Source organism: Sorex araneus, chromosome 3 (assembly GCF_027595985.1).
Source record: "Sorex araneus isolate mSorAra2 chromosome 3, mSorAra2.pri, whole genome shotgun sequence".
In the NCBI taxonomy this organism is placed as follows: Eukaryota; Metazoa; Chordata; class Mammalia; order Eulipotyphla; family Soricidae; genus Sorex; species Sorex araneus.
This window is the reverse complement of record NC_073304.1, coordinates 77,690,210-77,705,747: the sequence shown is the minus strand read 5'-3', so window position 1 is coordinate 77,705,747 and position 15,538 is coordinate 77,690,210. Positions and strand designations below refer to the sequence as shown.

At 33.9% G+C, this 15,538-nt stretch overlaps 1 protein-coding gene across 1 annotated transcript; it reads left to right on the top strand.

Annotated features, from left to right (window-relative positions):
• The first annotated feature begins 13,923 nt into the window (after window positions 1–13,923).
• Window positions 13,924–14,862, top strand: LOC101541085 (olfactory receptor 4F6-like). The gene has a single exon (XM_012933001.2). The coding sequence runs from the start codon at window positions 13,924–13,926 to the stop codon at window positions 14,860–14,862; it is 939 nt and encodes a 312-aa protein (XP_012788455.2).
• The last annotated feature ends 676 nt before the right edge of the window (window positions 14,863–15,538 follow it).

Here is a 15,538-nt window from a genome sequence, read left to right as displayed (position 1 = left end):
TGGGGAACTGTGACAATGAGAGGTAAAACACAAAGGAAATGTTAAAGATAAACCCAGAAATTAGGAATGCTCACAGGAGTCACTGTAAGCTTCTCTGGGAGGAGGAAAAGGGGCAATTCATTGATGAAGCCTAAAACAATTAGGGTTAATATCCAACAATATGGAAGCTTAATTTCTAGTTGTTTTTTTTTTCAGCAATGCCCAGATTGTTTTCCAAAAAGTCTGGACCAATTGGCATTCTCACCATCAATAAATGAGAGTTTTCTCTCTGCAACTATGCCAGCACTGATTCTTGATCTTTTTGAGGTATGACAATTTCTATGTGTGAGATGGTGTCTTATTGTTTTGATTTACATTTTCCTGATTATTATCAATATAGAGCTGATTTTCACGTGCCTTTTGGTCATTTAAATTTCTTCTTTGAGTAAGGTTTTATTCATTTCTTTTCCCCATTTTTTGATGGATGTGGATGATTTTTTCTTGTAAAGTTTACTAGTGTTTTATATATCTTGGATATTAATCCCTTACTTGATGGGTAATTACATAATAATTTTTCCAATTAATGGGCTATCTTTGTATCTTGGTCACCATTTCTTTTGAGGTGTAGAAGCTCTTAGTTTATTGAGTGACATTTGTTTATCTTTGCTTCTACTTGTTTGGTCAGTGGGGCTTCTTACTTGAAGATGCCATTACCATCAATGCCATGGAGGGCTCTGCCGATGTTTTTCTCCATTTACTTTATGGATTCCAGTATGATATTGAGGTCTTTAATCCACTTTGATCTGATTTTTGTGCGAGGGATTAGATAGAGGTCTGAGTTCATGTTTCACATGTACCTGCCCAGTTTTTCCAGTACCACTTGTTGAAGAGAATTTGCATGCCCCACTTCATATTTCTTCCTCCCTTATAAAAGATTAAGTGATCATATATTTGATGGAAGTGTCAATATTTCAGCTATATTACATTGATCTGTAGGTCTGTCTTTATTCCAATACCATGGTGTTTTAATCACCACTGCTTTGTAGTACAGTTTGAAGTTGGGGAAGATGAAGTCTCTCATTTTCCTTCTCCCAAGCATTTCTTTAGCTATTCATGGAGGCTTATTATTCCATATGAATTTCAGGAGTGTTTTATCTATTCCTTTGAAAAAGTCATAGGGACCACATTAAATCTGCATAATGATGTGTGGAAGTATAGCCATTTTGACAATGTTAATCCTCCAGATCCATGAGCAGCAGATGTATCTCCATTTCCTTGTATCTTCTTTTGTTTCTTGAAGTAGTGTTTTGCAGTTTTCTTTGTACAGGTCCTTCAACCATTTAGTTAAATTGATTCCAAGGTACTCAATTTTCTGAGGCACAATTGTGAATGGGATTTTTAAAAAAATAATATATCTTGCTTCTCTTTCTTTATTTGTATACAGAAAAACCATAGACTTTTGGGTATTGATTTTATAGCCTGCCATTCTACTATACAAACCTATTAGCTCTAGGAGAATTTTTGTCAAGTCTTTAGGATTCTCTATAGTGTAGTATCATGTCATGTGTAAATAGTGAGAGCATAACTTCTTTTCCTACCTGATGCCTTTGATGTCTTTATCATGCCCAGTTGGTATGGCAAGTACATCCAGTACTATATTGAACGGCAGTGGTGAGAGTAGTGAACTTTGTCTTTTGCCTGACCTTAAAAGGAAGGCTTTCAGTTTTTCCCCGTTATGGATAATGCTTGCTGTGGGCTTGTGGTAGATGACTCTGACTGTATATAGCAAAGTTCTTCGACTCCCATTTTGTTGAGTGTTTTCATAATGAATGGGTGCTGGATCTTCTCAAAGGTTTTTTCCTTCCTTTTATTGATAGCGTGTATTATATTGATTGACTCGCAAACATTAAACCATCTCGTGTCCCTGGGATGAATCCTCTTGGTCAGACTGTATGATCTTTTCAATGAATTGTTGAATTCTATTTGCTAGTATTGTGTTGAGGATCTTTGTGTCTGTGTTCATTAGGGATATTGGTCTGTAATTTTCTTTTTTTGTGTTTGTCTCTATCATCTTACCCCAATGGTTCATATATTGTTTTTCTTGAGTTTATTGAAATGTCAGCTGTTGTTTTATTTTGAAACTATTTCACATATTCTGCTGTTGTTCGGAGATACTCTGCACCTCATCTTGGAGCTTACAAATTCTGTCCTCAGCAGCTGTTACTCTGCTGCTGTTACTGAGTTTTACATTCCACGTTTCAGGTTTTTCAAGATCTCCCATTTCTATTTGTACTTGTATTTTTATTTATATTTTCCTAATTTCTGCTCTCATATCCTGTATTTTATTGGCAATGTGTTCCTTTGTTTATTCGAGCACTGTTTGTATACTTAACAGCTCTATTCTATATTTCTTATCAGAGAAGTTATGTAGCTCATTATTATGTTACTTGCAAATTACAGATTAGAAGACCAGTGGGTGTGGCTTTTCAACTGGGAGCCATTAACACAACCACCAGTTGTCTCTCCCACCACATTCCACAAGAACTGCAAATTAGCTTCTTATATGGAACTTTCACTAGAAGAGCAAGACCATTGCAAACACATTAGGCCAATAGTCCATTAGCCCCTACTCCAATCATCATGTCCCCAAGAAATACAAAAGCAACAGTGAGCCCAAGAATCCAAACTGCACAGGTCACAATTGTTAAGTAATGCAGAAATCCACCAGGCTTAATGAACAATTGTGACCTATAGCTGTTTCTATATCTGTACAAGCTTGCTCTTCAAGCTCTTGTTCTCCTCTGAACACTTAAAACTTTACTGTTTTAAAAAAATCTATAAAAAATTATTTAAAAAGACATTTATGTTTTTATGATCACTGTGGCACTATTCACAATGGTCAAGATTTGTGTACATCCCAAATGTCCCAAAGCATATCAGTGTATGATGAAGAACTTTTAGTTTTTACTTAGTGTGGCATACTACTCAGCTATAAGAAAAGACAAAATCATACACTATAGAAATATAGTGTACCATCTGAGTAAAAGAATAATCTCTCATAAGTGGGGATAGATGGGAGAGACTCTTGAGACATTGATGGAGGGAAGCTGACACTCTGGTGGTGAATGTTTTATTAAACATTTTAATTATGACATTGTTATGAACAGTATTGTTAATCAAGTGTATTGTAAAAATTGGTAAAACAAGGGGAGATCCTTTTAAGTATGGGATTTTGGCAACTGCATCGGTTCAAGAAAGTATCCTCTGCCTACCATCACTGTATTACTGTCATCCTGTTGTTCATTGATTTACTTGAGCCAGTGCCAGTAACATCTCTATTTGTTCCAGCCCTGAGATTTTTAGCAGCCTCTCCTTACTTGTATTACTGAACGATTGGAGGCTTCTTTCAGGGTCAGGGTAACGAGACCTGTAATTGTTACTATTTTTGGCATATCGAATACGCCACGAGGAGCTTGCCAGGCTGTGCTATGTGGGCGGGATGCTCTCGGTAGCTTGCTGGGTTCTCTGATAGACATATATAGTAACTTGATAGCCTAAAAGACTAAGGTATTTATCTAACATATTAGACCATATTTATATCACAGAAAACAGAGTTTAAATATTCAAAATAATAGAAATGGATATTAAATTTAGAATAAGGGATAGATAACAGGAGTTCTTATGAACATGTCATCTCCAAAGAATATGGTATAAAAGTTATCTAAGCAACTATCAGTATACATGGGCTGGAACGATAGCCCAGTGGGTAGGGCATTTCTTTCATGTGGCTGACAAGGGTTCGATTCCTCCACCCCTTACATAGAGCCGGTCAAGCTACCTAGAGTATCCTGCCTGCACGGCAGAGCCTGGCAAGCTTCCCATGTTGTATTCAATATGCCAAAAACAGTAACAAGTCTCAAAATGAAGACATTACTGGTGCCCATTCAAGCAGAGGGATGACAGTGATCAGTCTACCTGTTGAGAGACGTTGACAGCAAGACAATAGTTTATAACAAACTTTAACACACATTTTTTTATTTGATAGATCAGTCAGAGAATATATAAGGGGAAAATAGCCTTAAGTGGGAAAATAAGAAACTGAAATTAATAGACCCATATTTGGCTTCCGACTTAAAAATTTGAATACAAGTTTTATTCCAGTTCACATTAGGCATTCAGAATAGATACATGCTGGTACCCAAAACAAGTGCCTATAAAGTCATGAAAATAGAAATCACATCACATTCCTTTTTTTGATAAGTGTATGATGGTTGAAATTAACCATAAAAAAAACGGTGTGACTTGAGTGGTAGTAGAGAGGGTAGGGCGTTTGCCTTGCATGTAGTCAACCTGGGTTCGATCTCTAACATCCTACATGATTCTCAAGCACCACCAGGAGTTATTTCTGAGTATTGAGCCAGGAGTAACCTCTGTGCATCAACCGGTGTGATCTAAAAAGCCTCCCCCCCCATTAAAATAAAATGGAAAACTATAAACTTTGGGAGACTAACATTTTATTGAACAGTTACTGTGTTAAAATATAGAATAAAGAAGAAATAAATTATTTTGGGAACAAAGAAGAATAAAAATGAGTTATTAGAACAGAGGGAACATAGCAAAAGCTGCACATGAGGGAAATTCATAGCAATACAATCTTACATTAGAAAACAAAAAGGGTTCAAGCTTCTTAGGAAAAGAACAAAGCAGCAAAAAAAGTATGTGGGAGAAAGAAAAAAATATAAAGTAGAGTGAAATGAACAGAAATCAAAAGTCAATAAAATATTGATTTTTGTATTAAAAATGTGAAAATTTAAAACCAGGAACTTGGTCTTCAAAAACCAAATTGGATTGACAAACTTTCAGTAAGATCCAGAAAAGATAGAAGAAAACTGAAGAATTAGACTAGAAGTAAGAAGAATTTACAACAGATACCAGAAAAGTACAAAAGATCATAATTGATTACTTATGAACAACTTTAAACCACTATGTTGGAGAACTTAGAATAAGAGGATGAATTTTACTTAGTTTTTGTTTGTTTGTTGTACTGCTCTAGAGTCCTGGGGCCTACTAATTGCTACTCAGAACAATTTGGCTAGGCAGTTCAGTGCTTGAACCCAAAGATACAAAGCTGGTTTGGTCTGGGGTACCAAGGACCACCAGCGCCATCACAGCAATGCTCAGAGACTCCTAGGTCATATACCAGTGGTGTGTGGGGCCTCCAGAATTACATTCTGGTGTTCTCAGGGGCAAGGGTAAACTTCATAACAATACAACATCCACATCTGAATCAGGATGAAATAGGAATTCTGAACAGATCAATGACTAGCAAGGAAATTGAAAAAGAAACCAAATGAAAGCTCAACTCTCTGTAGGTAATTCATATAGATTTGTGGTTATCTGACTTCTTTGTAGCTGGAGTATTTCATGATAACGACTTCCTTAGAAAGTTGGCAGCATCAAAGGTCGCACAGTGACGGTGCTCTGGAGCATCAAAACCTATGATCGGGACTATATGGTGTTTGGAATCAAACCGGGTTGCACCCTAACCAATGTGCTATCTCCAGACCTGAGAAACACAGTGATAATGCTATATTCCTCACTGCTCTTCCCCTTGCTCGTTGAACTGAATATACTTATATATAACTTTTTTATTAGTCATTGTATTCAAAAAACTATTCTTTCTCTTCTAGACCCCTAAAGAAATGAGCATTTTCTTTGCCTTATAGTTTAGCTCTAATACTACAGAAAGGAAAAATTATTAAGTATAATCTGTTGTAGAAATGATATGAGTAGGAAGTCTTAGAGGTATTAAATCCAAGGATTAGGAAATAATTACATTTGATAGTTGCTCTTACTCCACCAGAGTTAATTTTATCATCATATTTTGTTAGCTTGTTAATTAATATTAATATTTCTAAAATAAAATGGCAATTGTATAATGAATAAAAATGGAGAAACAGATAATTTAACTGAGGATAGTCTATAAATATGTTTCCAACAGCAGTTTTCCAACTGCTAATGACTCTGATAATAGCTATTCCTTTTACTGGTATTGGTCTAGATTACATTTAATTGCTTATTTGGCATTAAAATATTAGGTGATGCTTATTTTACTAAAAATATTTTATGTCTTATTAGACACAATTTGCTTTGTTTTCCATTTACTTTTTAATTCAAACATGGAAAAGTTCTCTTAATACCATGGGACTTAAAAGTAGAGCTCCCATGATGAATGACCCTGGGACTCAGGCCACTGAGTCATGAAATGGTCACCAAGAGCTGTTGAAAGAGCTGAAAAAGTTGTGGGAGAAACTGGCCACATAGATTTAAGAAGAAAACATTAAAAATTTTGGTAATAAAGAAAATATTTCTTTTTTGGTGCTGTATTTTAGGTCAGGTAAGTGGAGATAATATGTCATTAGTCTACTAATATATAAACACTATCTGTAGTTATTACAAAATCCCTCCTTTTCTCTTCCTTTTCTTTATTTTCTACTCGTTCAAACCTCAACTTTAATGTTTCAATTTTATAAGCATTTATTAAATACCTATAGATGGCAGACTTTCCAAAGTCCTTAAGTTAGACCTTTTATTTCAGGTTGTATGCATTGTTTCATATGTCTTGATTGTGTCTTAGATCATAGGGAAAATTCTGGGTCCATTTTATACACCACTTGGAACTTGAAGGATCTTGGAAATTGCTTTTAGTTTAAGAACAGTTAGAGCAGTTCTTAGAACTGTTTTTAGAACAGTTCTGAGTAGCCATTTAAAAAAATTCTGTTGGCATCAACTTTTAATTAGAAACGTAAAATAAAATTATTTATGAAGAACCATTATCAATTATTTTTCAATTGATTATTATATGCATACCTACAACTTTTGAAATATGCTTGTGCTCTGAAACATAAAGTTTCATGGGGGAGAATTTATGAATAAGACTCAATGCACGCTCTGGAGGATTTCACAGAAGGTGACACAGAAACATGAGTCCAATGTAACTGAAAAGTATTAGTAGAGGCTTTCAGGTAGAATAATGTGCTAGCATAGAGGAGAAATATCTAACACCTTTCCTGAAAAGAGAGGGAGTTGGTTGCATAGATGGAATTTTTGGAACAAAAATAATCACTAAATGAAAACAGCCAGGGATACCTATAGTACAGATTAAAGATATGAGTGAACCTTAGTATCAATGAAAGAATGAGGATTATCTTTGTAGGACTTGACATTTGTAAAGTGAAGCAAGAGAATAGACTGGAGAGAGGAGCTTCCAGCTTATAGCAAGTTCTTTGTGCGCCATGCTGAGGTGTTGGGGAGACAGAAGTTCCTGAGAGATTTTCCTCAGTGGGTTGCATGGAAGATACAGGCTCTACTCTCTGGCTATGCTGTTGTATGTGCTTCCCTTTGAACTTTAACAGAATCCTTCCCCGCTTTTTTTCTTTCTTTTTTCACGTTGTCCCCTCTGTCCCCTTTTTAACTATCATCTTCTTCGCTGGTAAATAACCTTCTATTCACTACTTTACCAGTAAATTCATTGTTTATAGAGTAAACGCCATATGTGTTTAAGAAGCTAGCAAAAGATTGTTCAGAAATATGAGATTTTATTGTAGTGATAATTATTTGAGACTATTTCTTATATTGAGACTATTATGATGCTTTACAGTTTAGTTGTATCACACTTGTAAGACCACTTTTATTTATTTATTTATTTATTTATTTATTTATTTATTTATTTATTTATTTATTTCGTTTTGGGTCACACCTGGCAATGCACAGGGGTTACTCCTGGCTCTGCACTCAGGAATTTCCCCTGGCGGTGCTCAGGGGACTATATGGGATGCTGGGAATCCAACCGGGGTTGGCTGCGCAAGGCAAATGGCCTACCCACTGTACTATTACTCCAGCCCCGTAAAACCATTTTTAATTAAAATTTTTGGCTGCCCTATCTCCTTGAAATATGAGTTGAATACTATAATGCTTGAGTTTCTCACTTTCTATTTTGAGAAATTTTACCTTTAAGTCAAAAGCAAGGAAAGGTAGTTTTACATTATTGAGATACTTAATTTTGTGAACACGGGGGGCTATTTTTGGCCCAGTCTTTGTAGGTCATTCCCTTTGTTGCTGGGGTTGATGCGGTGATGGAGATCAAATTCAGGCCTCCTGCTTGCAAACGTGAGCTCAGACCATTGACCCATTTTTTTCAACTCCTGTTTTGGACCATCTATCTAGTCAATAATTTAGTCAATGCAAAATCATAGGCATTAGTACAGAAAACACAAATATGCAATCATATCACACAATTACTTTTGTATAGCAGAAGTAAAAATCATATGCAATCTTGCTTTAATGAACTCATCACTGGTGATATTTAATGTGCATTTCAGAGAATTTTTAAAGTATAAAGTTATTGTGAAGCTTAGTATTTTTCTGCTTAAAATCAGATTTTTAAAAATTAAAAATAGTTCCAGAACTGTATGTGTATTGATATTTAGTTAATTTTTAAGGCTTTTAAATATTCCATTATGTGTAAAGTATAATTTAAATTTATATAGTTAATAAATATACATTTGAATACTACATAATATAACTTATTGTAACATGATATATTTATGATGATAAGTAATAAATTCATATCATATAATATAAAGTTATATTGCACAGTATTTATATTTATATATCATACAAATACATATTCATATATATAATTTCATACTAACAGGTACTTAATTCTCTTACATGTTATATATATGTAAATATAATAAAATATGTTTATTGTGGATGTGGTGGCCCTGGTGGTCTTTGAAACCTCATGCCAAACCAGCACCAAGAGTTCTACATAATATAATAGCATACTAGTCTCATCTATAGTAAATTACAATTTTATTTCTATTTGCTTAGTACTTTTTATGTTGATTAAAATGTATCAAAATTCTAGTTACAAGTTTTTATGCATGTGTAAATATATATGTGAGATAATATACATACTACACATACCTATTTGCTCAACTTCAGCATGTCTAGAAATATATTCATGCATTTGATTTGTTAATTTATTTATTGCGGAGTAGGCCCCCCAGAAGTACTTAGTAGTATGAGAGTTATATATACCTGGTTGTGTTTGGGATGCCATATGATTCTGAGAATTGAACATGGCCTAGTATATCCTCTATGACCTTTAAGCTATATCCCTCAACCCTAATTGTACTATTTAAGTTTTAGTAAATATTGTCAGCTTGTAATCTCTTAAAGACTGTAAGAATCCTTGCAGTGAAACCTTGAAAATGCGTGGAGTACTTTTCCTCTAGTCTGTCTGTTTTTCTGCTGATCAATAAAATGAAAAAGTATCCTCATCCCTGAATATGATGCTAAGTATCAAGCATATCTCAGTGGTCTTTTGTACATATTGCTATTATTACTATTGCTACTCATGCATCCATCTCCATTTAAAAAAATCCCAGACTTTTTCCTTGTGAATTATTGTCTATCGTTAACTTCCTATCAAATATAGTAGTTTGGGGGCTGGAGTTATACTCCTGACGGGGGCACCGTCAGGAGTAATTACTAAGTGTAGAACCAAAAGTAACCCCTGTGCATTGCTGAGTGTGACCCAAAAAGCAATATATATATATATATATATATATATATATACACATACATATATATGCATATATATATTAGTTTGAGGACAGGTCCCTCCTTTCTATTGAATTCTCAAGTACACTGCATTTATAGAAAAAAGAGGGGAAAGAGAAACAGAAAATAAGTATCTACATTTTCTTTTGATCTAAGATATAATCAGCAACCCAGAAAATAGAATGAGAAAAACAAAAAATAAGTAGATTTTCATCTTAACTTAAAATCTATCAGTATTTGAAGTGTTTTTTTTTAATGTTAGAATATCTACATTTTAATAGCTACATATTGTGTGATCAAAATCTTCTGATAGTGTTAATTATAGTTTTTTTGTAATGCCACTTCTGTTCATCTTGGGAGATTTTTTCATTCTTCTTTGGCCATTCCTGTTCTATTTCCCAGTTATTCCCTCTAAAATTCATCATTCAGTGCTTTTATGAAGAATTTCTCAGCATCATCCCTGTAGTATTTCCTTCTGGCTGCACTAAGCCTGCCATTCTTCAGCCATCATGATGCTACTAGTTCACTGACCTATAAGGCATTATGATTTAATGCTTAAATCATAAGCATCCCAAGTCTATTCTTGGCTACACATTGTCCATGGAACTCTCATTCATGTATGTTTTTATCCTTCTGAGGTGAGGCATGGTTGTTCCCATTTCACAACCTAGAAGTGTTGTGGAATGATGAAGGGAGAAGTGATCATATACATATAAAAAAGAAAGCTGAGAGGGATGCTTCTGACATCAGTGGAAATAGAAAATCTATGGTATTTTTCACGTGTGGAACAAGTATCCCAATTCAACTTGTTTGTTTCAATATGTATTAGAAATTATGTATGAAACAAATTACCATTAGGTTAAATACATAATGTTGAAATTCATCTTTGTATATATAGCACTGTAGCACCCTCCTCCCATTGTTCATCGATTTGTTTGAGCGACACCAGTAACGTCTCCATTGTGAGACTTGTTAATGTTTTTGGCATATCGAATATGCCACTGGGAGCTTACCAGGCTCTGCCATGCGGGCGGATACTTTCGGTAGCTTCCTGGGCCCTCCGAGAAGGACGGAGGAATCAAACTTGGGTTGGCTGCGTGCACGGCAAACGCCCTACCCGCTGTGCTATAGCTCCAGCTCACCTTTGTGTATACAGAAAGAATAATTTTATATTTATATTTTATATTTATATTATAAATTCTTTTTATTTTATATATTTATTTTATATTTATATTTACTTGTATTAATAATATACTACTGATACTGCATGTAGTATGTAAATTTAATCATTTTCTTAAAATATGTTAAAAATAGGCATTTTATAAATGTATTTCATATCCATCTCTTTTTATTCAAACGTAATTTATATATTTCCAGTCTTATTTTTTACTTTGACATATGACTCTCAGTTCCTTCCACAGTTTCATGAATATTTTTAAATTTTTATTGTAAATTAGGTTATTTTTCATGTATAGCTAAAATATTATACATAATACTAATAAAATGTATTATAACTAAAATATAACACTACAAATTTTTAGTTGATTTACTATAATTAAAAGAAACAAATATTTTAAATTGAATTTCTTGGTTGTAATTTATGGAGAATTGTTTTCTTTTGTTATGAAACAAGATAGTTTTCATTGAATAAAAATTCCTGAGGAAAATGTGAGTAGGAGGGAGAAGAAAAGAAAATTCTTAACGGAGAACACAAACTTGAAAGATCAAGCAAGCAAAGATATATGTTCAAGGGAGAACATGGGCCTGAGAGAGGAAGCCATGTAGGGTGAAATAATTAACTTTGGGTTCTTTTTTTGAATATTACTTATTGAGATTTTTTTAAACTTACATAATTTCTATCAATGAATGAGATTGATTTCTCAGTCTCATCCATAGTGAATTATAACTTCTTTTAAATATAGAAAATTCATAAGAGAAGTAGCTCCCATACCAATCTTTTATGTAATTAATAATAAATGATGAGTAGTTTTCTCTTCATATGACTACTTACTGTCAATATTTCTCTTCTGTCAATTGTTTTTTTTATTATTGCTGTTGCTGTAATTGTTGAACTCAAATTGGTCATTGATAGCATCAGGTGGTGAAACGGGCATTGGACCTACATCCTCACTTGTGCAAGGCCTATGCTCTACAACTGAGCTACATCTCTGGCTCACCAATAGTATCTTTGTTTTGTTTTAAAATTGGTATATCACATATGCCAATTTGCTTTACTTAGAACTAATTTTTTGTATATATCTATGTATGAATATATATGTTTGTATATAGGTATATAGGTATGTCACTGTATCACTGTCATCCTGTTGCACATCGATTTATTCAAGCAGGCACCAGTAACATCTCCATTGCCAGACTTGTTGTTACTGTTTTTGGTATATCAAATACGCCACGGGTAGCTTGCCAGGCTTTGCCATGCGGGCGAGATACTCTCAGTAGCTTGCTGGGCTCTCTGAGAGGGATGGAGGAATTGAATGCGGGTTGACTGCATGCAAGGCAAACGCCCTATCCGCTGTGCTATCGCTCCAGCCTTATATAGATATGTATGAATATATATGTATACATAATATATATGTATGAAATTATTCTAAACATACATATATATGTGCACATATATATGTATTTTGCTGAGTCAAAGAGCCTTTATTTACCTGCAGGGGATGTGGAGCCTGAGGTTAAGGGTCTCAGCACAATGAACAGCCCCATCCTGACTCCAGACATTATACATTCTTATCACACTCTGCTCGGCAACAGCAATTGCATTTTTTCTAAGCAAGCAAGAATAATTTTAGTTAAGATACCAGATGTTTGTATTTAGCCTTAGATGACTAAAACCCTTTTAAATTTTATTTTTAAATTTTAAATTTTTATTGAGTTACCATGAGATACAGATTACAAAGCTGATCATGGTCAGGTTTCAGTCAAACAATGTTCCAACACCCATCCCTCCACCAGTGTACATTTCCCACTACCAATGTTCCTAGTTTATAATTTCATATTAAAAACTGTTGTTCAACTATTTGAGCCTGTGTAACTGTTTTCCAAAGTTCTGTGCATACAGTTATATTTATATTGCTTTTATATAAAAATAAAACTGTTTTATATATTTCTTTATATGATCTTTATATATCTCTGCAGCTATCATATGATCTGTACACATACAATATGATTTTTAGTTTAATACTTAGTTTTTCTCTTATTTTTTAACAAAAGGTATGATCAGATTGATATTTAAATAATTTTCCTGTACTGTTTATTTCATCTTGATTTGTAAGTATTCAGTTGAATTCATTGATTTTATGTTGAAAATGAAAGATCTACATTATGCCACATTTTTCTGTTTTGCAGCACTGTTGGTTGAATAATTCATGAACACTGTTATGATATGATTCTTCAGTATTATTTTGGGTGATCACACTAATTTTGTTCATCTGCTCTGGTGCAGTTTTTTCCTTGGAAGATTATTTTTTGTCTGAAGTAGAAATATGTTCAAGTTTGCTTCAGTTGCTAGTATCATTATTGTGGATACAACATTAGACCTGTTGTACTGTACCTCATCTGAATTATCATCTTCTTGCCCCAATGGCCTTCCTGTCAGAAGGTTTTTGTACATGGCTTTTTGAAAATTCTGGACCATTAAAATTACTCTTCTGTAGAAACACCATATTTGGCATAATCTGAATAATCATTGTTTTACTAAGTCATATTTTCTTGTCATAATGTTCTGTTTCTTTAAACCAAGTATGAGAATTCTGTCAGTACCTAAAAGTTATTTAAGTTTGTATCTGCCACGATACTGTAGTTTGCAGATCCATATTAATATTTTAAGACAAATTGGCATAGTACTTGGCATATGGTAGATGCTAAAGAAGTATATTATTTATATCTAAATATGCATAACTCATTATTCTCATTAGTGACTATTAGTTAAATGGACAAATAACTGCATGTGTTTGAAATACCTTATGACTTTTAGTGGTAACCTATGTAAATACCAACTTCAGTATGAATTTATATATTTTTAAGAATTAATTAAAAAATCCTGACGAAGATATCTTCATCAGACTTCTTCGTTAAGACCCTGAACAAACTATTTGAGGCTCTTCATGTTCCTGGACCGAGCAGACACCATTGGGCTACACTAGCATGCCACAAGACAAATGGACACGTTACTGGTGCCTGCTCGAACAAATCAATGAGCAACGGGATGACAAGTGATGATACAAGTGATACAATTAAAAATATATTGATTATTATTTTGTTTTTGGTCTTTTAGGTATCATCAGTCAAAATCTAATGTATGAAACAAATTATTCTGAAGTGTCTGAATTTATATTCCTGGGACTTTCTAACTCTAGACCGATGCAGCAATTCTTTCTTGTCTTTGCTACGGTGTTTTATGGAATGATAGTTTTGGGAAATCTTCTTGTTATACTTACAGTGACTTGTGATCTTCATTTACATTCTCCAATGTACTTCCTTCTAGCTAATCTCTCTTTAATTGATATGTGTTTTTCTACCTTAACAGTTCCTAATATGATTTTTAACCTGTCTTCTGGACATAAAACCATATCCTTCCATGGGTGTGTTGTCCAGATATTTATCCTTCACAGTCTGGGTGGATCTGAGATGGTATTGCTTGTTTGCATGGCCTTTGATCGATACGTAGCCATTTGTAAGCCCCTTCATTACTTGACTCTTATGAGTCCACGGATGTGCATCTTGCTTGTCTCTGGTTCCTGGACTATAGGCCTCCTTCACTCTATGGTCCAGTTAGCTTTTGTTGTCCATTTGCCGTTTTGTGGTCCCAATAAGATAGATAGCTTTTACTGTGACCTTCCTTGGTTTATAAAACTTGCCTGCATTGACACTGATAATTTGGAATTCATAGTTACTGCCAACAGTGGGTTCATTTCTCTGGGCACCTTCTCCTTATTGATTATCTCTTATGTTTTCATCCTGCTCACAGTATGGAAACAATCTTCAGCTGGTTTGTCCAAGGCCTTCTCTACTCTCTCAGCTCACATTACCGTGGTGATTTTATTCTTTGGACCATGCATTTTTGTTTATGTGTGGCCGTTTCCCACAGTGCCAGTGGATAAGTTTCTTGCCATTCTGGACTTCCTGATAACACCCATTCTGAATCCTGCTATTTACACATTGAGGAACAAGGACATGATGAGTGCAATGAGGAGACTGAGTAGCCAACTGCTGAATTTGAGGAAAAGCCTCTAAATTCCTCTAAGTTACTAAACAAAGCAGAGATGATTGTATCTGTTGCACTACTGTATGAACAAGAGTATAAAATATTATAACTATGGTTACAATTTTTCAATTTTAAGTCAGCAGCCTAAGACAACTTGCATAATTTATTTCACTTAATGAGCAACAGAAAAAATAAACAGTTTAAAGGTTGTTTTATATGTGTAATTAAAAAATTTTAAAACTACAGAAATATACATCTTACTGGCTTATATTTTGACTATAACACAGAATATTGAGAATTATTGATTTCTAGCCATAGTTATGGATTGTCAGAGCAACTTGTGCTTATAATTTTGGGGGCTACTCATTAAAGTGTTCTCTTGTGAAAGGGAATTAATGGTTGGCTTATGTAATTTGTGTTTCAAGGAAGGAAATCAATCTTGTTTTGAAGGTTTTGTTTATTGTGTTCTTTTTCCCCCTTTCCTTGATTCCTTCTTTTAATCAATGTATTTTGGTATATGTAGATTAATGTTGAACATGGTTTTGTTCATAATAGGTTATATGTTAATATTTTTATATCAGAATCCTAATATGAACAAATAAATAAGCAATAATAGCATTTTGAGTACCATTTTAGGGTATAATAACTAAAAAATCAGAATTTTGTCTTTTTTTCCTTCACACTTTACTTATTTCTTTTGCATGT

Coding starts and splice junctions, on each gene's coding strand:
- LOC101541085 (XM_012933001.2), top strand. CDS start 13,924: ATGTATGAAACAAATTATTCTGAAGTGTCTGAATTTATATTCCTGGGA.